General features: G+C 25.0%; 2 protein-coding genes across 7 annotated transcripts; both read right to left on the bottom strand.

Moving 5' to 3' along the window:
• Nucleotides 1-82: 82 nt before the first annotated feature.
• On the bottom strand, nt 83-21,057 carry LOC132923426 (vascular endothelial growth factor receptor 1). 6 transcript variants are annotated; one of them, XM_060987409.1, is made up of 28 exons: nt 20,846-21,055; nt 20,567-20,789; nt 10,686-10,819; nt 10,226-10,394; nt 9,808-9,938; nt 8,775-8,934; nt 7,466-7,626; nt 7,206-7,392; nt 7,019-7,145; nt 6,766-6,944; nt 6,523-6,695; nt 6,294-6,438; nt 5,916-6,074; nt 5,575-5,730; nt 5,384-5,511; nt 5,155-5,323; nt 4,925-5,034; nt 4,686-4,836; nt 4,347-4,571; nt 4,140-4,272; nt 3,823-4,057; nt 3,640-3,765; nt 3,434-3,563; nt 3,260-3,341; nt 3,051-3,156; nt 2,763-2,964; nt 2,486-2,597; nt 83-1,298 (listed from the first exon to the last, which is right to left on the bottom strand). In XM_060987409.1, the coding sequence occupies exons 2-28, from the start codon at nt 20,643-20,645 to the stop codon at nt 1,289-1,291; spliced, it is 3,879 nt and encodes a 1,292-aa protein (XP_060843392.1). In that variant the 5' UTR covers nt 20,646-20,789; nt 20,846-21,055; the 3' UTR covers nt 83-1,288. The 6 variants fall into 6 exon arrangements, with proteins under 6 accessions (XP_060843392.1, XP_060843391.1, XP_060843394.1 ...); XM_060987408.1 differs by having other exon boundaries at nt 20,567-21,055; XM_060987411.1 differs by lacking the exon at nt 8,775-8,934 and adding an exon at nt 8,487-8,625 and having other exon boundaries at nt 20,567-21,050.
• A 555-nt stretch (nt 21,058-21,612) lies between these two features.
• Nucleotides 21,613-26,651, bottom strand: LOC132923427 (cytospin-A). The gene is made up of 11 exons (XM_060987415.1): nt 25,985-26,651; nt 25,549-25,707; nt 25,380-25,486; nt 24,780-25,299; nt 24,248-24,688; nt 24,007-24,169; nt 23,596-23,772; nt 23,328-23,495; nt 23,140-23,247; nt 22,665-22,939; nt 21,613-22,132 (listed from the first exon to the last, which is right to left on the bottom strand). The coding sequence occupies exons 1-11, from the start codon at nt 26,312-26,314 to the stop codon at nt 22,043-22,045; spliced, it is 2,538 nt and encodes an 845-aa protein (XP_060843398.1). The 5' UTR covers nt 26,315-26,651; the 3' UTR covers nt 21,613-22,042.

Here is a 26,651-nt window from a genome sequence, read left to right as displayed (position 1 = left end):
CATATATTTAAAAAAGTTGCAGAAATGCAATAATCAATTGCATATATATATATATAAATATATAATAGTAATGAGTACTGAATGCAAGAACTGTTCTTGTATTTGATATAATATTCATTATTATTATAAACTATAATAGGATTAAGTAAAATGATAACCAAGTTACGAAAAATGTACTACAAATGTAGATAGTAAAAACATGTTTGTTACAAAAAATGGTGTACATTGATAAATTTACAAAAAAAAAATATACATTATATAAATCAATAAATGAAAACAAAAAATATAAATAATTCAAATAAATAAGAATGATTAAAAAAAAACAATAAAATACAATACATATTACTACATACAAATAATACAATTAAATGGATGGAATAGTTTGATTATTTTTAAAAACAATTTTATTTAATACAAAATAATTCAAATTGTATTATAAAATATATTTTATTAGGTATTGACTAGTTACATTTTATATTCTTAATGAATTGATGATGGCAAAAACTACTCGAATGTAATTGCAATAAAATATAAACTTAAAAGAAAATAAGTTATATGAAAAACAAACCAAATTTAAGAATATACTACTAAAAGATACCCACCCTTTAAGCATGTCTTTACACATACTTCACTAAATAAGAATTTAAAAAGCACTTATCTAACTGTATCTCAGCTGTTACCAGACTCAAGAAAAAAAATACGTAAAGTAATAATTATTTAGATGTTACTTAGTTTATGTACACATTTATTTTATATCATATATAGATAATGTAAATACATTAGAAATATTTCAGCAATCATCAACTCATTCATTCGCTGCAAGTCAATCTATAATGTTATAGTAATGTACAGCATAAAATATTATTCTATAAAATATAAATATAATATATATTAATAACTTAATTCAAAAAAATATATGTGAGTGATGCATAATAATATCAATATTTTTGTATAACATTTAAATATTAAAAGATTTTTTGGCAATAATAAATATTAAAAAATTTAATATAACATGATTTTTTATATTATATTTTGAAATGACTTAACATTTTTTTTTTTGTCATTTTATATTTTCATTAACAATATATACCTAGTTAAATCTTTATTCCTAACAATACTTATATACAATATCATAAAATCAAAATGATATTATTTATTTGAAAACATTATATGGTTGTTCATCAATCATCAGTCATCATTAAATTATATAATAAAATATAAACGGTAACAATGCTACTAATTTATTCAGCTGTAGCAAAATTTTTAACTTTAAGGGTTTCTGGCTGCATCAAACATAACTAAAAATAAATAATCAATATAAGTATCTTTAGTAATAGATTATTTCAATGTTGATGTTTAAAAATAATAATTATATGTTAATATTTTAGTTAAATCCTTAACATTTTAAATTCTAATTCACAAAAACAATGTATTGATTTTACAAAAGGTTTTATAAATAAAATTGTAGTTTTAAATTCAAAAAATGTGGGGTGAATTAATAATTTTCTTATTATTTATGCTATACTATTCAAATGCAAAAAAAATGACATTTAATTCAATTGAATGGTAATTTTTAATTTTTAACTATTTTAAAAAGGGTATGTAGCCACCCTCCCCTCCCCCAAAAAAAATGTTAAAATTGTCATCAAATTAGAAATTTTTATAGGTAACTATTGAAAAAAAAAAATACTCAAAAATATTGATTAGCCATGAAGACCCTTATAGTGTCTCAGACATTTTGTTACATAGTATAAGTTACTAAGTAATTCATTTTTTTTTAATAAAAACATTAATTTAATATCTTTATCTATTTTATGAATAATCTTCAAATATTACTTTTGTTGAACTCTGAATCAATATTAGACTTAAATAACTTATTAGTAATAGGCTATTACCAAAGTTAAAGAATAAAGATGAGTAAATTATCTGTTTATTTTATGTAAGTCTCTTGATACTTCAATTTTGAAAGTGATAAATTTATATTTCAACTAACTATTAAACATAAGGTATAGAAAAAAATTAAATATTAAGACTTTATATAGAACACTTATAATATAAATTTAAAATTATTCACTTTAAGTCCACTTTGTTCTTCCTATACTCTTTCATATAAGAGTAATCTTAGATGCCAAACAATTTTTATCAGATTCAGATCTTTAATTAAATTGGTTTTTGTTTTAATTTTTTTGTCAGCTTTCATTTCTAAAAATTACTTAACCTTGTTAATTTAAAAAAAATGTATATTAAGCAGTTGTTGCTGACATTTTTAAGAGAGCAGCACTAGTCAAACTCTAATAACAGACTGAGGTTACTCTTATAGACAAAGTATAAAAAAAACACACTCTTATATATATATAGTGAGCATAATAGTAGACAAGGATCAAAAATTGAAATGAGAATCTCTTAATAAGCATTTAAAGAATTAATATGTTAATAGAAAGCAAAAAATTCATACATATTAATAAGCAAGTTATGAAATGTGTACCTTGGACACGGTGATTGTAAGTATGAATAATTTTTGGATTTACCGACAACATCATAATTGGGATTAGAAAAAGACGATGGTTTTGTTAGGTTTATATAACCTGAACACTCAACTAAAAATTATATAAAACAATAAAACACAGTTTATTATGTAATAATGTCTACCAAAATACCAATGTTAAATCAATAACAAGTCTACAAAGCAGTTTAAAAATGATTAACTAACAATTAACATTCAACACATAAAACAATAAAGTACTATAGGAAATTCAACTAACTTGGATTATGTAACATAGGCCTCAATTCCAAATCATCTTTGTTTTCTGAATGTTCAGAACTGTTTAGGCATGAATTTAAATTGTTTTCAGACAAGGTTGAACAATTCAAATATGTTGGTGCCGTTAAAAGACTTAAGTAATCAGTTGAAACTGATCCCTCTGTATTCATTCTCATATAAACCTCATTTAAATTCATATAATGCTAAAAGTGAAATATTAATATAATTAAAGTTTGCAATGTTTATTGTATATATGCATATATTATATAAATAAAATATTATTCCTTACTGATTTTGTACCATCTTGTAATAAATCACCCAGACGTTCAGCTAATTCAGTGAATGAAGGTCTTGTCATAGGATTCATTTTCCAGCAGTCTAACATTATGTTGTATCTAAATTTATATAAAAATTAATAATAATAAATTTTAAAATATTATTATAAATGATCAACATATTTAAATAAAAACATTTTGTTTTTCTGTAATAATAATTTACATTTCAGAATTGGCATATTTTGGCTGTTCCATTCGATAACCTTCAACCAATCTATTGAATAGGTCATTAAATTTTTGGATATCTAATAAAGTAAACAAAATTATAATATATATGGTCCTTCAACAACTTTTTAGTATGGCATTATAAAAAATAAATAAATTTTAAAATATTTACTTGGATATGGAGTAACAGCTAATGAGAATATTTCCCACAGAACAATACCAAATGCCCAAACATCAGATTGTGTTGAGAAAACTCGATCACGGAGAGATTCAATTGCCATCCATTTTACTGGCAAAAGATCCTGCAAATTGAAAAATAATTAGATATTACAAAAACTAGAAAAACATTATGGAAAAAAATATTTTATATCATACTACCTTATCAGACTTTTTTTTATAGTTTTCACTATTGTACATAGTTTTTGCAAATCCAAAATCACATATTTTAACAATATTTTCTTCAGCCAATAGAATATTTCTTGTTGCTAAATCACCATGAAGAATCTAGAAAAAAAATTTCAATCATTAACTATTCATACATTTCTCATTTCAGAAATATACTTTTCTACTAGCAAGATATTCCATTCCTCTTGCTACTTGGAATGACCAACATATTAAGTCGTTAGTACATGATGGTTTAACAATCAAATTTTTATAATCTCCGCGATAGTTACTCCGCCACTCAGGTTCAACTTCATCAGGAACCAAATATCCATCAGAACCAATTTGAGTACTACTATCTTCACATTTTTCAGGTAAAATGGTATTGTTAGGAACATTTACATAGTATGGATTTCTAATAAGTAAAATATAGTTCAAAATTAATATTAAATACCCACATTAATAATTTAAGAATATTAAGTTCTAGTTCAAATTACTTAGATATTGTTTTAATATTATAATCTAAATAGCCATCTTTTGTAACTTGGTTCACAAAACAGTCCCTTTGTTTCAGCATGTATTGATGGATATTTCCAAAACGGCAATACTCTACAATCACCATCAATTCTCCTAAAATGTATAATCCGATTATTAATATATTAAAATATTTGAGAAAATATTCACAATATTTTAAATATCATTACTTTTGTTTATGTTTCCAGTATAAGCTCCAAGTAAATTGACTACATTCAAATGCCTACCAAGATGTATCATAATCTTCAATTCAGAAGCTAAGGCTTTAATGTATGATGGATCTGTATTTGGTTTAATCATTTTTACAGCAACAGTAGTAGTGGTATCTTTATCAATTATACCAATTGCTTCAGCTTTAAAGACAACTCCAAATGCTCCAGAACCCAGTTGCTTACCTGAGAATAAAATTAAAATTATTATATTAATTGATTATTATCAATATTATTAATTTATTTTGACTGTTAGAAGATCAAAAATACAAGTCAAATTTCTTAAATTAAATTTTTTACCAAGTTTTAGTTTATCTCTAGGAAACTCCCATCGTTTATCATAAGGAAGTAATTCTGCCTGTTCCTCAATTCCCAAATCAGGGTTCCAGCTTTCAACAGCACCATTCTCAAAGTGTAACAGACCAGCTAGAGCTAATTCTTTTTTTAATTTCTACAGTAAAATATTTGTATAAATATTGAATGAAATTCAAAAATATGCTATTAAATTATTTATGTTATTATAAAAATTTAATAATTACCTTTTCTTTCTTTAAATGTATAGCACAGCCTATCATAAGAACTCCCAAAAGAATAGTTAACACGGAACAAAAAGCGATGAATCCAAAATGTTCATGCTCTAGAGGTTTATCTGTAAACCAACACATTATTACTATGAATATTAAATACATTTGATAATAATTTATATTTACATTAAGAGCTTTTTATTTTTAATACTTATTATATTATAAATTATATTTTAAAATCATACCAATAAGATACAATGTTTTGGTTGAAACAGCACTGCCAACTTTATTTGAAGCATTACATACATAATATCCTTCATCTTCTAATGCAGTAAACCTTATTACAAGTGTTTGATTTTTATCTAGTAATAAGAGCCTACTATCATTTTTATTTATCTTTAATACATGACCATTCTATAAATTAAAACAAAATTACTAGCTTAGATTATATTGTAAATAAACAATATAACTCACTTTAAACCAAGTAACTGTAGCTGGTGGCATGCTTTTTTCAACATAACATCCCCATTGTGCTGGTTTACCAGTTTTTACTTTTAAACTACTGGAATTAGATGACTCACGAATAACTGGTATTTGGGAGTCTGTAATTTTATTATAAAAATATATATATTAAAATATTATTATAACTTTAGAAAAATATTTACCCCGGACTAATACAGAATACAATTTTGTTACAGAATTCTTCTCATATAATTCAGGTACCATACACAAATATTCTCCATCAAATATATTTGTAATATTTTTTATCATTAAATACGAACGATACGAAAGTGCTGTTTTATTGTTTGTTATTAAAACATCTACAACAAACATAGTATATGATTTATAAACATTTTGAACCAGAAATCAATTATTTTTATTTAAAAAAAATAATAAAATTTATGCATTGGTACTATAAATAAATTAATAAAATATCAGTATACCAATGTCCAACAGTAGAAATAATAAAATTTAAATATGTTTGTACTAAAATAAGTATGCTCACTTTTATCATTATTCACTGGTTTCTCTATATTATTTAAATCTCTATATATCCATTTAATATCTTGAGTATAATTATATTTAGAAGCTCCACATTCAACTGTTATATCGTCTCCTTCAACAACAATTTGTGGTCCTTTGATAGCCAAACCATCTGATACATCTAAAATAATATATTCTTGTTAACAACATAAATTATATAATTGTTATAGGTAATTTAAATTAGAATACCAATTTAATCATTTTATATATATATATATATTTGATTTGTTTGTTAAGTGAATCCATAGATTATATTCATATCAATGTATTAAAATATATATTTTTTATTATTTATTTATACTTAATATTATTTACGGAATATTAAAAAATATTATCTTACCACTCACAAAAAACATAGATTCATGGTTAGAATTTCCAAATTCATTTGTAGCGTTACAAAAAAGTATTCCAGTTTCAATAGCAGTAATATTTATTAATGATATAAGAAATGTTTCTTTAAACACAGTTTCTTTATACATGGTTCTCTGTGAATTTCAAACATTTTTTCTTATTACTGAATTCATTATTTATTAATTTGTTATGAAATAAGTATCAATAAACTGATTTACAGATATCTGGATAAATGATTCTTCACATTCAGGATAATTTGGACACTTTTTAAAAGCCCACTCAACTTCTGGCAAAGGATAGCCTCCTATATAACATTCAACACTATACATTTTTCCCACCTCATAAAATTTTTTTGAGTTAGAACTATTAGTTATTTGAACTAATGGTCTGTCTGAAAAATATATTATAAACAAAATGATAAAATGTGAAAATATTACATATACATTTTTAATATCAGTTACCTTCAACTAGCAAGGTTACAATAATCCGTTTCATATGTGCATCATTATCTGCAACTAATTCATATGCACCAGAATCATACAACTGTAAATCTCTTATAACTAATTTAGATGTACTTTTGTCATTTTCCACTGACACTTTTTCAGTATTCATCCCTAACTCTTTACCATTAGGATCTCTCCTAAATACATTAAATATAGTAAACAATTTACAAACTTAACAATAATAATTTAAATTAATTATTTTCCTAATTACCATACAAGAGTTGGTTTCGGGTATGCCGATACTTGAACTATCCATTGTACCTGTCGAGTTCCCGCCTTACGTGTTATTTCGTAAACATCACCTTGAACTGACAAACTTAAATAAGTCATATCAGGAGCTGCAAGTATAAATTTAAGCATGAAATAACTTCTAGTAATAAAATATTTTCAAAACTTACTAAATGCTTTAAGTTTGTATGTAGCATGGTTTTTATGTCCAGAATGTACTGTTACTTCACAAACATAATCGCCCTCATCTTCGGTAGTAACATTTTGAATACTCAATAATCGACTACCAACACTTTTACCAATTCCATGTTTTAAACCATTATAAAAATTTTCTTTGCCAATAAACACATGTCCAGCCTTATCAAAATAATTTAAAAAATATAATAACAAATTAAACATCATCAATAAATTAGTTAGGTAAATATCAAACCTGAAGTTTCTGTTCCTTAGGAACTTTCCAATGTAATGTGAAAGAAATACCAAGATCCATACTTACAGAACAGTTAAGAGTTAAATTTTGGCCAATAATCAAATGATCTGAGTGTGCATCACTACTATTGATATAAGGCATAACTACTTTATGAACTTTAGCTGAAAATTATAATTATAAATCATGTTAACTTTTAAAAATTATATACCTTCAATACGCAATTAATATAAAATAAAGCGGTTTAAATGCGAAAAGCCTGTCAGGTATTATAAATATTTATTAATGATTGAAAGTAATAACCTGAATGCCATTAGTCATAAACACAAAAATATAACTTATTTTAACTATGGTTCTCACAAGTTAAAATTGAATTGAACATTAAAAGTAAATAAATAAACTATTTCTTGATTTGTCAAAAATCAAATATGTATCATAATAATATGATGATATTACCTAAAAAACTAAATAAAGATACACATAACTAAAATACGGCAATACTATATAAATAATTAATAAATTATGAATAAAGATAAAAAGAATAATTAAATAGCCTAAATGAGAAGTGAATGGATGAAAAGAATATAATCATTGATTAAATACTTAATCAATGATATAATGAAAATAGAAACAATTGAAGCAATTTTGCATATTCAATAAAATATTTAAAGAATTGTTTTAAGTTTTATAATTTATAGTCTTGAAAAAAAGTAATATTAAAACTAGTAAAACCAAAGTGAAAATACCTAAAACCAATAATTAATTTAAAAACTTTAATAATCTTAAAACTACATGACATATTGTAAATAAAAACATATTTATCTTAAAACTTTTTGAATTAAAATAATTTTTTTTTCCATAGAAAAAATGTTATTGATATTTTTATTTATAAATTTGATAATCCCGAATTTAGACGAGCAGTTGCCAATTTTGTTTGTTATAATATTACTAATTAACTATAACTTAAATTATATATAACCTACATTCAATAACCAACACCATGTAAGTAACAATTCTAACTCACGATTAATGTAAACAGTTAATTCTCGTGATTCACTGCTGTTATTTCTTATTGCCACACAAGAGAATACACCAGAATCTTGAACTGAAGGTGACCTAAGTGTATATCCTATTTTTGGATCATACTCTAAATTCTCAACAATCTGAAATATGAATATAATTTTTTTTTTTTTTTTTTTTTTTTTAAGTTATTTACAAAATAATTTTTTATGAAAAATACACTCTGAAGCCACACGCAATTAAGCAAATTAAAAACATTAAATAGATACAAAACAAGTCTAAAATGTCTTACGCATAATAACAATATGGTAAGTTGCATAACTTTTTTTTTCATGATATTCAGCCTGACAAGAATATATTCCCGAACTAAACATTGTCACTGAATAGAGTAAGAATCCAAGCTTTAGGTCATAAAGCAATTCCATGCCATCATATGTGTTATCAGGCACCAACTAAATTAAAAGAAAATGTTAAGCATAAACATCCAAAACACATAGCAAATAAGATTATGTAAGCACATTCAATTATTAATTAACCATATAATTGTATAAAAGTTAATAAATGTGATCAACCAAAAATGGTGCAGTTACTAAATTTAGTATAGAACTAATATTACATGAAAATCCAGCACAATTAATGAGTTATTAGTAAAATTGTTTTAAACTATTTAATTAAAATCATAAAAATAATAAATTAACAATTATTAACACATTATTTATCCTTTTAAAATATTAATCACATTAACAATTAATTTAAATTCCTTACCCAATACCCAAATAAGCAAATATTAAGAAAAAACAAGTTACAAGAATAAAGCACTCATTTATTAATTCATAAAAACAAATATAGTTTTTCTTTTTTAACAAGATTGTATAATCAACACTTAGTAATATGGTTAAGAAAGGTCTTCATTCCTTTATTTTTAATGATGAATGCATACTATAGATAACGATTAACGTTAAACTTAAAATTAAAATAAATTTAACAAGTTTAAAAAACTATAATCTTAATATTTATTAATTTAGTAAACAAATTTCCAAAACACAATCCATATTTCCTAGGCAATACAAATATTTATTTTTATTAACTAAATAAAATTTAGTTACCTATTCTTTTTATTTTTTTTATAAATCTAAAATTATTAATACAAATTTGTTTTAAGAACAGATGATATAAATTATGAAAAGATTGTATCCCCATACATCACTTATTATAGTCCATAACAAAATATAAATTATATTATGTTTTTAACCACTTGATTTGTTTAGTAAACAGCCACCATATTTGTTTAAAAATATATTGAAAAGCCATAATTAAAACCTTACCTCTTCTCCATCTTTTGTTAATGTTACGTTTATATCTGGTGATGTTGGCCGACAAGGTATAATAACATTACCAAATTCGTCCTGAGACAATAAAACTAAATTTTCTGGAACCGCTAATAAATGTGTATCATCTAAACATTATAAATGTTATTTATTTAATTAATACAAAACCATTTTTTTATTTTATTATTTATCATATAAACAAAAAACTATATTAAAACTAAAATATCTTTTAGATATGACATGGATAATGTGTAAGTTCAAAATATAAACATCTAAATAATGTAATTTAGGGCCTAAATATAGGAATAAATCTTACATAACTAAAATGGTATACCACAATATTGTATCACCTTTAAAATAAATCTTTAAAAAACAATATGTAAACCTATAAATGAGTTTAATTTTAATTACTTACGTTGAACGAATAAGTATATTTTTGCTGAATTTTGTTCATCTACTTCCAAGTCTTCAGTCAATGGATCACAGAAGAAATATCCAGTATCTAAATAACTAGCTCTACTTAATGATAGCAGAGATATATAACTACCATTAACTATTCCTTGTGATATGTTGATTGAAGAATTCTACTCAAAGTTCATAACATAAAATAATTAATTTAAATTTTGAATAATTCTATAATTAAATAGGTAAATTTTCAATACAATATTTCAACAGGCATTGATTCAATTATCAGTGAAAGCAATCAACATTACATATTATAATAAATTATAATTAAAATAAACATAATTATATTTACAGCAACAATTGAATTTTGAGAAAAATAATTAGAATAAATTAATAAATAAATGTTCATTAATTTACTTAACAATCAAAATCATTACTAAAATTGTTTATTATTATTCATTAATTCATACTTTTTCTGTGTATAAACTTGGATCATATTGCTGTTGCTTCAATTTTACAGGTACATTTCCTCCTGTACATTTAAGTGTGAGATCAGCCCCTGATGTCAGGGTAAGTTCAGGAACATCTGGCCATATTAGTATATCTGAATAAAATAACAATCAAAAATATTAAATTTATCCATAATATGCAATGTCTAGTAAGAATGTGTTAAAAACATGTGATTATATACATAATTATGAACCTATATCAAATAGAAAGTAAACTCATTGAGGATTTTTAATTTTATTTAACATTTTATCTACATGATGCTAGTGGTATCATCAAATTCATATTATTAAACAATATTTAAGATTTACTTTGAAATGTCTATGCAGTTTTAAAAATACATTGTACAGACAGTTTGATGCAGACATAAATAACACTTAATTGCTATTAATTTTATCCATATTAAAACTTAGGTACTAAGATACCTATGTATAATTTATAATTTCCATGATCCATTTTATTTTTTATAATTGACAATAGGTAGTTATAACTAAGGCTCGGGGCTAAAGCAATTGCTTATTTTTATGGATTGACTTAAAATTTAGCAGAGTGCTATGGAAGTGTATGTCATGTTACAATACGTTCAATTATAAAATTTAAAAGTGCTTTTTTTTTGCTTTTTTCAACAATTTTTTAAAAAGATGCTTATTTCCAGTTTTTGTGATTATGTTTGCTTTTTAGACCAGTTTTTCTACTTTTAATAGTTTTTTTCAGAAAATTCCTTGGAAAATCTATAAACAATAAAGCAAAATGTCTCGAAAGTGAAGTTTAATTTTTTTATAATATAAAGATTTTTTTTTTGACTTTTTAGTTAGAAACTTTTCCTAATCATTTTGTTTCAATATTTTTTGTAATTTTTAATTATATTATTTTTAGCACAGTCACAAATTATAACTAGTACCTACTTTATCATGTAAAAAACAATTTTTACTCAAATTTAAGTTTTTTAAAGGCTTTTTAAAGTGCTTATAATGATGTTTTTAAATGCTTATTTTAATGATTTTAAGTGCTATAAGTTCCAAGCCCTGGTTATAACTTATATGGAATGATAACTATAGAAAAGGGGCAATTTTAAAATTAACAATTTAAATTTTAAAATCATAACTATTTTTTAATTTGAAACATATCATTTTCATTCTATCAGTATTTTAGTATTTATAGTTAGTTCTTAAATCCTATTATTACGTAATTGTATATAGTTAAAAAAACTAAGTCTAAATTAATTAACTGAGGTTGTTATAATAAATAAGAACTTGATTGATTTTTAGATCCATAATGACAAGATAATAATAATTAATCATCTTCAAATATAATCATATTTATACCTTTGTAAAAACCTAACTTAAGAATTATAAACTTTCAAATTCATAAAATTTTACTTATGTATTATATTTAAAAATAATATTCACTAAAATAAAATTTGTTATTCTCTGGATTCAATATTATTTTTCCTTGGAAGCAAAATATTCTGCATCTTAAACATATGTCTAAAGTATATATAGTAGGTAGAAAATGTTTAAAATTTTATCTTTAAAAGTTAAATTATTTTGGAACATTAAATAAGTGAATAAATTTCACATTTACTAATATTTTTTCGTGAAAACTTCTAATGAAAAGTCATGTTACAACACATGTATAGGTACTTAATTCAAATTATAGTTCAGGAAAATTATTAATTAATTTCCAATAGTCTTTAAAATTTACCTAACAAAGTTACAATTAAATAAACAACTATTAAAATATTTTTTTTATAAAAATTTTCATTTACTTTGGTTTATAGATTTTTTTTTTTGACAATTTAAATTTAAAAAAAATTAGTACGTAGTAAATGAGCTTGGGAATATCAAATAAAAAATGGTTAATTTTGAATAAAATAATTATGAACGATCTGATTTAATCTGCAAAAAGAAAAACGCTTTAGGATAATACGCTTAAAGTGAAATATAAATTAATGAATACCTACCAGTTACCAACCACCTGCAATAACCAAGGTAAAGTAAATATAAGCTAATTAGTTAACAGTTGAAAAATCAATAACTATATAATAACATATGTAAATAATATAGATCTGCGTAAGATGGGCCTGGCCAAGCCGTATTTTTAAAATTCAAGCTGAGCCAGGCCGAACTTTTTACTTGGTAATCAGACCATAGTTGCATTTGTATGAAGGTGAAGCTTGGCCGGGCCGGACTTCTCTATACAAAAAATTAAAAATCTAGCAGGACCTACCTTTTTTTAAACAATTTATTAATTACGGACTATTCATGCCGGGCTCATGAAAAATTTTACCGGGGCTGGGCCGGACTGTCAAGAAAAATTACTGATCCGGGCCAGACTGCAAATTTTCAACCCATACAAATTTCTAGTAGGTAACAAATATATTGAAATAAACGAAACACCGGGGTATATATCGTATGGTATAGGTTTCGGTTTTCAAGTATTCCTCGACCTCGTAGTTTATTAGATATTATAATGAATTAGTTAAATTTGAATTCAATGAGAAATCATCGTAATGAAAAACGACTTTAAACGTCAGTAACTATTGTCTATTGCTAAAGATGTTTTATAATTTATTTATACTACTATAAATAAATTATTTTTATATTGATAAAAGCAATTTTTGTCAATAACATCAGACATTTTAATTAAAATAATTAAATACATATAAGTCAACACCACGTACCATTAGAACGGTAAGAATAAGATTGTGGCATAAATAATTAGTTTAAAAATTTTAAATATTATTTTTATACATAATAATTATATATAGAAAATAAATAAAAAAGATTCTGAGACGAGACTATCTGTTAACCAATATCATATATTATCACTATTTATAAATATATTTCATGGTAGGATTATTAATATTCCTATTAAAGTAATTTATTTTACTATTAGTATTACGGTAGGTTAATTTAATTGTTTTCAAAAACATTGCATTTATAAATATAATTAGTTTATAACTATAAATTATAATATATAGATTTCATATATAAAGTTTATAATCTATAATCAAAAATGTCATTGCGTATAGTACCTATAATTCATAATATATAGATACCATTTTTAAGTTACCGTGAATGATTTTTTTTTAATTATAAAAAGTATTGAATATCACTATCTATAATTTATGTTGGCGAATTTTATGAAAATTCAAAAATAAAAAAAATAAATATGTTTATATATTTTTTAGTTCTTTGGTTTTAGTATACTTATGAAAAACTGTGCAAGTTTTTTGTTACTATTCAAGTCTATAAAATAGTAGGCTATAGATAAAAATATGAACAATAAAAGTCGAACATTCTATACATTTTTAACCGCTAATTAATTTGTAAATTTCCGTGATTTTGATTAATTTTGTAAAAAGTTTAACTTCAAATTGTGCTTACGTATTTTAAATATTTTTACATAGCAGTTTTCAAGCTTTTGGACTGATTGAAAAGTTTTTTATTGACATTTATAGATATAAAATATAAAAAATAAAAAATTATGAATATCTAAAATATAAATCAAAAAGATTAATAATATTTTGAAAATTTCATTTCAAGTATCTACGATTTTTCATTTTTGAGAAGTCATATTTCTTGACGTTTCATTATCGGATTTGTTTACTGATATTAATCCAAATATTTTGAAATTTTAATTGTATAATTTGTATAATATGAATTAAGTCATTTATAAAGCTTCAATTCCAAAAAATAATAATTGCAAAAAAATTCTTCCCATTTTCCGTATAATCTTTATTATTGTTTGTGTTGCATTTCTTGATTATTTTAAAAAAATATTAGAAATATTTTATTATTGACACGGCCACCAAGATTAGTACCAACTAAATAAAATTTTCTACTATATAAATCACTCCATATAATGGAAGATTGGAGCATTTTTTTGCTTCAATTTGCAAAAGGTAAGGTGTAAGACACAAAAACAATATAGGTTCATTGTTATACAACCAATACTTCCATCACTCTGTTCAGAGTATAACTAAATTGTTATTTAATAAAAAAAGACAATCTAATACAATGGTTTTTAGTTAGCATTAATATCTATCTCTTTAGTTAAAACTTAAATTGAATCGGGGACCGCTTTTTTATTTATTTTAATACTTATATATTCCTTGCTCTCTACGCATGAAGGTATGCGTTTCAGTCTTGTTAAAATAATAAAATGAAAAAAAATTTTTTCTCGTGTGTCACCTAGCCAAACAATCACTGATATAATCGATCACGTCTATCTAAATAGTGATATAAAAATTAAATTAATTTTTTACCCACACTAACATCGATCCGCATTCCGCAGACCCTAACCTAACCTGCCTGTATGGAATCACTGCTCAAATAATGTAAATATTTTAGCATCCCCTAAACTATATTCTTAGTTTTGCAGCTAAAATTAATAAATTGACAATAAGATAACCGATTTATGTATGATCATTGAAATGTATTTAGTAAAATTATTATCTATAAAACATTAAATTTAAATATTTTTCAACATTGATAAGATAAATTAAATATGTTCTCTACATAAATAATATTTTAAAATTAAAAAAAAAAAATAAATAAACTGTCACATGTTTTTTAAATATTTCAAACAACAAAAATATCATCGTTTATGGGTAAAATATTTTTTTTTAATATTTCCTAGAAATAAATATGATAATATTATCTATATCCGGCATAATAATATTCCTGATGATTGCTTTTTCCAACTTCTATCATCGATTAAAAATACTAGTACTAAATTATAAATTACAATCAATGCTACTAACATTATAAGCTTATATATAAATTATCTGTAGCGGCGCGAATAGCTATTTTATGAACCAATTGCCTTACGTAAGTTGGGGTGGGTATCTCAATGATTTAATAAAATAACAGTTTTGAAAATATTTTTGATACATAATTTAGTTATTATAAAACATTTTTGAAAAAAGATACTTTTTATTATCATCATTATTTTTTAAGCATTTTAATGACGTTTTAATCGTAGACACTTTCGAAATGTCCGTCACCTTAAAAATCTAACTAAACTAACGACCAATATGATTTTTTAGATTTGATGTTTTAATTGACAAATAATAAATAAAAACCATTATAAGTGATAAGTCTTCTAACATAACATTGTAAAAGTCGATAACGATAACAACTATTTTATTACTATACTCGTAGTATTTATCGTGATATTCATCCTACAAAGGGGTCAGATAGAGATTGTACAGGAAAACCAAAATTTACTCGACGTTTATATAAAAAATATTTGTAGTGTCAAAACAACAAAATTACTTAATATGACCTGATAACAAAAATATTCCAAAAAAAATGAAAATACCGAATTATTCAAAAATATGCAGTAAAAATGTTGATATAATATTAAATTTTATTTACAGCTTTATGAAACGTGTTTTATTCTTACATAACACACAAGAGGAAAAGGCTAATTTTGGACAATTTTATAAGAAGGAGACACATGAAAAAAAACCTATTTACTAATTAAATGTAATATTTAATGTGGTACACCTACAACAAAACAAATTTTAGAAAAACATTTATTTATTTTAAATTTTAAATCAATAACATATTACTTATTACTTTATTACTCAAAATAATAATCTTTTAAATCTAATGTATCACCTAATTATTTCTTATGAATCATATCAATTAGAATAATATTTATGTAGTTATGTGTGGGTCCTTATAGGTAATTACATTTTCAAGCTGCTTGACCAATATCTAACCTAACCTATCATCTACGCTAACATTAAAAACTAAAAAAAACAAATATCAAATGATTATAAACAACTTAAAATTACGAGTGGTATAAACATTTTGAAAATTATTTTGAATTAAAACAAAAAACCTAAAATCATTTGATGAAATTGTTATTTTAAGCTTGAACAGAGGCGGATAGGGCTATTTACCGGGAATTAAATTCAAGGGCCCAGAACGAAAGAGCCCAAAAATATTTTGCTCGCTTTGCTCCCAATACATTTGCAAAACAAGTCTATATTCTTACTCTAATATTATTTTATTTTAATATAAAACTATTCAATCATTATTATTAATTCATTAATTTTTTTTTAATACATCACTTTGTGCAGCCACCTTATCAATAATATCATTAGGGTTAATTTTAATTAACATTTCTTCTTCTTTAAAACTTTAACTTTCTAAATGATCTTGTGACATTGAATTTCTTAAATACTTAAGAGAAAAAATCCAGTTATTTTATTGCACTTAGAAGCACTTGTCATTAAAAGATAATTTTTGTTTTTTTTTCTTTTCTGAGCACCACTCATGCATACGATGATACATTATAATAGGCAATAGGCAATAGCAATGTATTCATTATTCATAATATGCACAAAAAACGGGTATGGACCAATTGCGCTTAACACAAAATTTTCGTTTAGGGTATAGTACAATAGTATACTAATTGCGCTTGTATAACACATACTAAAATGCTTGCAAATTCAAACTTATTTATTAATCAATTGATTACTGGTTAAAGTGACTGGATATTTTATGAAACAAATTATAATGTAATATAACTGGTACTTAATATTGAATAATTAGCGATCAAAAAAAACTTCTAGAATGCACAAGGGCAGTGGTTCTCAATCTTTTTAGTACCGCGGCCCAAATTTACCCTGAAAAATCTTTCATGACCCACTCTTTATAAAAAACAAAATTTGTATTATATAAATATGTATAAATTTGTAATATATATTTAGTATTTTATAGGTTTATAACTAATTTATTTTTATAAATGTACTTTTAATAATGAGGTGTATGCGAAATATGTGCTTGTTTTCTGTTATGGTTAATAACAGCATTGATATCATAATTCAAAAAATTGTTCACGACCCACTAAAAATTGACTGACGACCCAACAGTGGGCCGCGACCCACACTTTGAGAAACGCTGCACAAGGGTATTGTAAAATGACTAAAATGTATAAAGCGCAATTGGTGTATAAAAAAGTAACTTTAGGCGCAATTGGTAAACTGCCTAGAAAATGTACTATATGTCTATAGTCTATATACAATGTCATGTATTATTAACGTAAACGCAAAAATATTTATTTCATTTTTAATTATAAACCAAATACCAATAAAATAAACTGTTTCTAAATTGTATATTTGTATATAGTTCGATATTATTATTATATTATTAATAATATCTAAAACATAAAATACCGTGTTGAGACTGGGGGTCCCATAATTTGGTACGAACAGATGCCTACCGGGAAAATCCCGATTTCCCGATAGGCCTATTCGCCCCTGAGCTTGAATATCAAATTTTGTCAAAATTTAAACTCCGGCCTAGCTTTAGACATTCATTAAAAATATTTATGGAGCTGCACTGAGCTTCTTTTTTTGTTAATTATTAAACTCATTTGTTACAATATAGTAATAAGGGAATAGATTTTTAACAACAAAATACTTTGCAAATTTTAACGATGTTTTTTTTTGTTTTTTACCAATTATTAAGAAAAATATTTGATTGGGTAAATTTTATTTTTGACCCACCCTAGTTTCATTTTCCTAATAGAAATGTATTTAATTTGAAGATTGAAGCATGTTTACAGCGCCAAAGGTAATATCGTATAAAAACACTCACACAATTGTGTAAAATCTATAAGTACATTCATCGCTCCGTTCAAAATCTAAAATGTAGGTTGTACATTTGAAATTCAAGAAAGTAACAAACCTAAACCATAAAAAATTATGAAAATTAAATTTTTTTTATAATGACGTCAAACTATGAAAAAACGTTCAATACTTCTCAAGAAAATAAGTGATTAGTGATTACCTTCAAAAGATCAATGATATAAACTTTGTTTTATTAATTGGAAAATACTAAATAAGAATAGATAGATGCATTACATTTAAAATAATAAATATGAATACATAGACAATTTTAAGAAATAATAATTAGATTATTTTTCTCTGAATAACTTGTACTTATTTTTAAACATAATTCATTCAATTAGTATTTTGTTTATTCAAGTTTGATTTACTTATACTATTTACTAATAGGTACTAATATATAGGCAAAGCTATATTTTGACAATCTGATTATAATTGATTTTTAACTAAGACATATCTAAGTACTGCCAATTGCCATTGATTATAAATAGTATTTTTATAGTATTTTTTAATCAATGGTACAACTTTTATTAAAATCAAAACAATAATTTAAGTATAAAGCAATATAATTAAATAGGTCACTATTAAAATAATATAGCTGTTACTTTTATGTAACACTCATTCCTATATCCTAAAAGTCATTAAAAAACATCTGCTTTCCTAATTCTAGTATAATTATAATGAAAAACATTAAAATCTAAAAAAAACAAGTTTACATGTATTACTCGTATATACGCAGACATATTTTTTATAATAAATATCTGCACTCTGCATCCTTATAAATATTATTCTTATAGTTTTAAATATCTACAAAAATAATCTATCTTATAATATCATAAATATTAATATATTATTCAATAAAACCTTATCACTGGAATTTCTGTTATAAAGAAGTTTTTATCATAGAGATACTACAATAATAAATATTATATAGGGACTTATTTGGTATTTTGTGATATTTGTTTAGGATTATTTTTTTCAATAAATTATAGTATACACTTATGTGATTTGAGAAAACAATTTTTTTTTTTAACTAAAAAATGTAATAAAAGAAATTTCAAATTTAGGTATTGCTAATACACTATTCAAAATTTAAATTTAAGTGCAGTTTAAAAAGGTATATTTCTGAAGTATAACTACTGGTCAGTGTATTCACCATGTAATGTATAAGTACCTACTTAAAGATTCCTTTTTCTTGGAACTAAATTATTAGAGAAAGTATAATTATTAAGAAGTACTTATATGGAAAACATAATTACAAATGGGTAAGTACTTAGCTAAAATCATTTAACATTTTAAATTTTTAAATAAAAACTGCCTAATGACATTTTTAATAATCATTTGACCTATGGGTCATATTAATCATGATATTAAATATGAATACTTTATCCCCTGTTTCATCTTAATCAAGTTAATCAAATATTTTAATTTGCAATCAGAGGTTGATAAACAATATATATATAACATTATAATAGCTAAGCAACATTATTATTAAACAATTTAATTTCAATAATTTTACAAGCTTAAATAATTATGCTAACTACACTGACATTTTAAGATAAAAATAAAAATTTTATTTTAAAATACTCTTTATCATTTCATTAATAAACAAAAATATGCAATAATGACAATTCATGCTATGCATGCCTATTACATAGGCGTACAAAAAAAATTATACAATTTGTAAAATATTTTTTTATTTAGGTAAGTAGTTATATTTAATATAACATAATATTAATAATATATTCTACAGTTTTATTTTCGATTTTAAAATACGATTCATAAATAGTTTCTAAATTGTAAATACTAATTATAAATGGAAATGGAATCAATCATTGCTTGGTTAAAAAATAACTTATGGAATATATGTTCGAGTTGTCCAAGGCTATATTATAACTTTGAGTCAACATCGAAAAATGTACTATTATTAAATCATAGCCTCGAAAATAGTGTATGTTATACTTCAGAGTTCTGACATTTTTACGACGTTCCACCCTTTATATAATTGATGCCCTGCCCAAAATGCCATAAAACAAAAATACGTATTTTGAACAACAGGACATTTAAAAATGTATGTATCCAAAAACTAAACACAATTCACACCACACCTCGCAGAATCCAAACAATATTTAACGGGCTATGTATTAATACATATTACATAGTGGCCATAGGGCCGATTACAAAATTCTGACTCACCCGCTGCGGAGACAGTGCCCAACATAATAACGGCGGTGACACATAATAATCCGCGGGCGAAGTGAATAATAAATTTCATTTTCCTATCGATGTTCAGCTTTTCGTGTTCATCACTGTTTCTCTCCTATTTCTAGCGAGTAGTAATTTATCTAAATGATAGTGCAAATTGATGACAATGACTACTGTCGTTCGACAGCCGGAAGTCGACGAAAACCAGTAGACCCTGCAACAGTAGACATGTCGCACTCGATTTGGTCAAAAAAGTATAGAACAACCAACCGGAAGAAACGGACAACGCCTGACGACAGCGACGACGATACTACTGCAACAGCAACACTCTAACACGTCAACTAGCCAAGGACTTTGACGCGGTGACTGATAAACATTGGAATTTCAGCGCCACTTCTGCCGGCGTACCAACCTAATGGATTTACCAGTGAACAACAAGTGTGTATTATGATCATTCTAGGACCCATGTGGCACAGCGATGATTGGCCCAATGGTGAGGAGGCAATGGCATGGCAATTTATTAACTGGATTCTAGATATTAAGATATGTATATTGCATAATTAATAATTATTGACTTACCGTTATTATTACCATTTACCATATTAAGTCTATTATGTCTTCGACACACGAATTGGTAACAATTATCTCTGTAATAATTTGGAAGATTTATAGAGTATTTAGACAATTCTTCAATACTATAAGAGTATTTAAGATAAATACTTTAAAAAAAATTAAAAAATAATTATTCAACAGACATGGATAGTTCAAATAAAATGTTATTACTTATTATCTATACTATTTTTTTAAATTCCCACGTTCTCATAATTCATTCAAATCATGGATGATATTTGGTGGGGGGGGGAGTAAATGAAGTATTTCGGTTTCAACTATAAAGTTTTTTAAAAATGTAAATACCAGTTTTTAAAATTGTCAACACACTTAGTGACTTTTGAACACAAGTACTATACAAATATACAATATGTAGTACTGGCAATAACTTCATAGTCTTCTCACACTAAAGAAAATTAGTAACTCTGTTATGATAGTAAAATAGATTTCTTTTCTTTATAATTACAAAATATTTCACATTACATATATAAATTATAATAATGTATACATTGTATACATTTTGTTTTGTACAATATATTTTTTTACACAATTACTTTTTTGGGTGAAATTATAAAATACAAAAATTTTAAAATACAACTTATCTACTAAAAATGTAAATAATACATTTTCAATTGACTAGACACAACTTCTAGACAACCCTTGTTTATAGTCGTTTTGATATTAAAATACAATTTTGGTGAAAAATATTGATATTTGATATACATAGTATAGAAATCATAAGTTAATATAACAGATAAAATCTAGAAGTCTTACACGTTATCTTGCTCTAGGAACACACCAATTGTTGAATTTATTTTATCATCAGTCTTGCAATGCTTTGTTGTAATAAAAATCCAATTACGTTTCAAACTGTTTGTATATAGCCGTTACATATGCCATCACTAAATTCCAGTCTGGACGTTCTTGGGATATCATGTCGTTGATGTTCTAAAATAAATATAAGCAATCTTATTGATTAATTGGAAAATTGTTTGTATTTAATTTGTTGTTTCATTTATAATATACCTTACCAGAATATTTTTTTATCTAAAATAACATTATAATGATTAATGAGTAATTAATTTTGAAAATGTTTTAAATGTTTTTTGAAAAGTATTTTTTTTTTCTGAAATGTTTAAATATAATATTTAAAATTCTAAATACTAATTCTAATTTCTAAAAATTTAAAAATATATAAATACAATTGATTTCAATAATTTCATTAGTTATTATATTGATGCAAATTGTGTGTGAAATGAAGCTTAATGTTTAACTCAATTATACTTAAATACAGATATTAATTATATATTTTTGTGCTTTTAATAATATTATAATTTATAAAATATATATTTTTGTTTTTATTTAAATGCTTAAATAATACATTTCTACAATAAAATTTTGACTATATTCTTGAAATAAAAAGTATGTATTTTTATGAAGAATTAATTTATAAGAAAACAAAATAATTACTAATGCTTACCAATGTTGTTGGTATACCAATTGATTCAGCAGCTTCAAATGCAACAGTAAAATTGCGCCTAGTTTCTGCTGTTGTTAATTCTGAGTATGGAATTTGATCAGGCAAATAAGTATGTAATAAAGCACATAAGGCTAGTCCATCATTCCACGAACTACTAAAATTTGTTATGTCTATGTTTGGATAGCCAATTGTTCTATTTTGACACCACTTAAGTAAGGCATTACGTTTTGAACCACCATTTTTTACTAATGCTTGAAGAGGATCACGGCGTTCAGCTAAATTAAATCCATTAAAAAAAAAAGTTTTAAAGTATTAAGAAAAATGTTTAAATGTAATCACAAATCAATAATATTTTGTTCTCTGTTATTTTTTAAAAAATTAAAAAATTAAATTTTAAAAACAAATTATTTCTATATGCCAAGCATAAACAATTTATATTAAACTAGTATAGATATAATTAATAATTCAAAATTACGTGTTTCAATTGTTCCTCCAAGGCGAGCAAATGTGTCTATATTACGTGACGAAGAAAGAATTGACCCATTCGAACGATAGTCATCATTTTGACATTTTTTGATTGGATCTATATATTTTATATTTATATGTACATAAATACGTAATGAAAAATATGAAATTAAAAAAAAAAAAATTCTATTTTATTACCAGTTTCTTCACAAGAAGAGATTGTATTATTGTCTGTTGAAAGACAATTTTGTTCTCTAAGTGGAGCTTTGAAATCCCCATCTCTTGGTAACTTATTTAAATTTTCATTTTCATTTTGTCCCACTAATCCATTTAAACTTGATGTTGAATTGCTTCTGGTAAATTCAGCTTAAATTTAAAATATAAGATTTTTAACGTGATGATAATATTAAATTTGAATTTAATATGAACAGAAAATTAAATAATAATTATAATAAACAAAAAATACCAGTTTTTGCTTGTTTAGTAGCATTTTCAATACTTTCAATTAATGTTTTTACGGATAGTTGGCTATCTTGACGGGAAAGTTTAGAATGACTACTACGACGACTTATCTCATGCCCAATAATAACTGGATTAAGAATGGAATTAGCACTACATGATAAAGCTCTAGGCTTATCCATATCTAAACAGTTGAAAATAATAATTAGACTATGTGCTTTATTGATAAAAAAAATTAGCACAGCTCTTAAAAGAAAAAAAGTAAATAAAAGATAAAGTATAATTTTAATTAATTAAGGATATTATAAGTACAGCATTATCGGAATGGACACTGAAGAAAATGTTTTCAAAAGAACATTAATAAATTGTAAACTGCTTAAACAAGAGATAATATTGCTGATAAAATAAAATAACTTACGTTTCAATTTATCAAGTTGAGCTTCTAATGTTTTTACTTTTTCACGTAGTCTTTTATTTTCTGTTATAATTTGTTCCATATCTTTCTCTACAATTTCTTTATAATCATTAGCAACTCGAACAGTTGTTAATAAATCTTCTTTAAATTGATGCCATTCTTTTCTCTATATTTTTAAAATAGTTAAAAAATTAAATCATGATCAAATAATTATACCAACAAAAACAAAGAACATATTAATTACTTCAGAATGCATTTCAGATTTTTCTTCTTCAAGAGCTTTGCGAACATTAGCTAAACACATTTGGGTTTCAGATAATACATCTGCCAGTTGCCTTTTTTCTTCAACATATTTTTGACATAAACTTTGTGCTTCTGATTCTGCTTCTTTAGCTGATTTTAATTCAGATGTTAATGATGCAACTTCTTCATGCCATTTGTCTCTTTGCCATTGTAGGTCTATAAGTGCTGATTTAGCATTGTTACTTGCTACAGTATATTGTTCATTAGAATTTGCCAATTGTTCTTTAAGCCGGTCAATTTCACAAAATGCACGTTGCACACGTTCTTGCATAGATGCTAATTGACTTTCTAAGTTATCCTTTTCACGTCTTGCATGATTTAACAATTCGTCTAATTCAGATTTGTCACCTAGTTTATCTCTCGCTGCTTCTAATTCTTCAATCTAATAAATAAAATAAACTTCAAATAAAACTTTATTGCACAAACATATTACTATATTATATTAAACTACTATAATAAATCCAATTACATACCTTTGCTCTAGCGTTATCTAATAACATGAGATTTCGATTAATTTCAATATTTTTTGAAGATATCTCTTCTTTAGCAAAAGAAAGCTGTTCATCTAACTGTTTGACTTCAGCACTTTTGCTATCAACAGTAGATTCCAAAAACCTAACCCTTTCTAAAAGTTGATTAGCTTTTTTTGTTTCATTATCTAATGTTCGTCTTGATTCGTTTGCTTCAGAAATGAGCCCTTCTTGTTTAGTTAGCCAAGCCTCACGTTCTGCTTGCCCACTTTTAAGCAATTCTACTAATTTTTCTTCTCGTTCGGTAACAGATGATGGAGGATTAGAACCCGGTACAAGAAATAACCCTTGTAATGCATCAACTTTGGTACGAGCATCTTCTAATTTTTCTGTTTGTTGACATAATGACTCTAACAATACACCTTTCTCCTTACCCAAACGTTCATTATCATGTTGGAGATCATAAAGTTGTGACTGAAGGTCAGCTAATTCTTGCAATGTTGCTTGTAATTCTTCATTAGTACTAAAAAAATATATTAACAGTTATAACAAAACTTGTCAAAAAATAAATTAAATATTGAATATCTTAATGAATTAACTTACCTATAATGGGTTTCTTCCATTTGAATAATTCTATCCTGTAAGCATGCCAAAGACACCTCACTAACAGAACTAGAATTCTTATCCCAGTCATGTGTGTCTAATAACTCCTAATAACAAAAATAAGTAAGTAAATTATTTGGCAATAATAAATCACTTTATTGATACTAACCTGACTAGCTGAATTTGGAGGTGCTATAGAAGCAGGAGCTGAACTTGGATATCTTCGCCGATCATCCACTTTATTATTAGATATGGATGCACATGGCAAAGCATTATGGGCACTTTCAATATGCATCGCTAGGTTTCTTTCAGCAACATCTCTTTGTTCCTATGAAAAATATATAGGTATGTACAAATAAAAATTTTAACTGTTATCAATCGTTCACATTTAATACAATTAGATAAATTGCTTCTTATAAATGCAATGTAAATAATTAGTTTATACTGAGTTTAAATGATAATTTTTTATCTGCAATTTTAAAAAAAAAATAAGATAATATATTATCAATGACATTAAAATTCATATACTTCTACTTATATACATTCTAAAGTTATAGTTTTTTTAGCATAAATAAAAATTGTAAAATACATTTTAGTATGTTTACCTTCAACAGTCCAACTTCTAGACGCAGTTTTTCCAACTCTTCGATGTACTCGGTCTCCTTGTCGGACTGCTCGATAGTGTTGGTCGGGGACAAACCGACAGCCGTAGCGCCACGGCTGCCCATAGCTTCTTTTTGAAGTTCTTGCTGCTGCTGTTGATGTTGTGATTTCTGGTGCTGCAGTTTTTCCGTTTCTTGAGGTAGTTTGTTGTTTGGCGGGAAAACAGCTGATTCCATTGTCACTGGGGGTTGCTGATAGGACCTCACCCCCTCGGAAGGGCTACCCTGGTTGTGGTTTCGGCGGAAAAGCGATATGAATTTCATCACGCGCATATATTGTACACGTAAACGTCTTGAAAAAATAGATGTACCAATAGATACCTGCCTAATCAATTACACAATAAAAATAAATAAATTCTTTGCCGAATCATTAACTGAAACAATTTGTAACGTAAATTTATGTTTTTTTTTTAATCGGGCTTTCACAACAAATGTTAATCAAACACTTACAATAACACAAATTAAAAAACACAAACGAATCATATTATATTATAAGACGCCCGAAGACGAGCGAGCATGTAGAATTCCGATAGGAAAACTAATGTAAGAAAAAACAAAGATAATAACATAACCGGTTAACAGGTGTTTAAGAATGAAACTATGGAAGTAG

Source organism: Rhopalosiphum padi, chromosome 2, assembly GCF_020882245.1.
Source record: "Rhopalosiphum padi isolate XX-2018 chromosome 2, ASM2088224v1, whole genome shotgun sequence".
Taxonomy (NCBI): Eukaryota; Metazoa; Arthropoda; class Insecta; order Hemiptera; family Aphididae; genus Rhopalosiphum; species Rhopalosiphum padi.
This window is presented reverse-complemented; position numbering and strand designations above follow the sequence as displayed.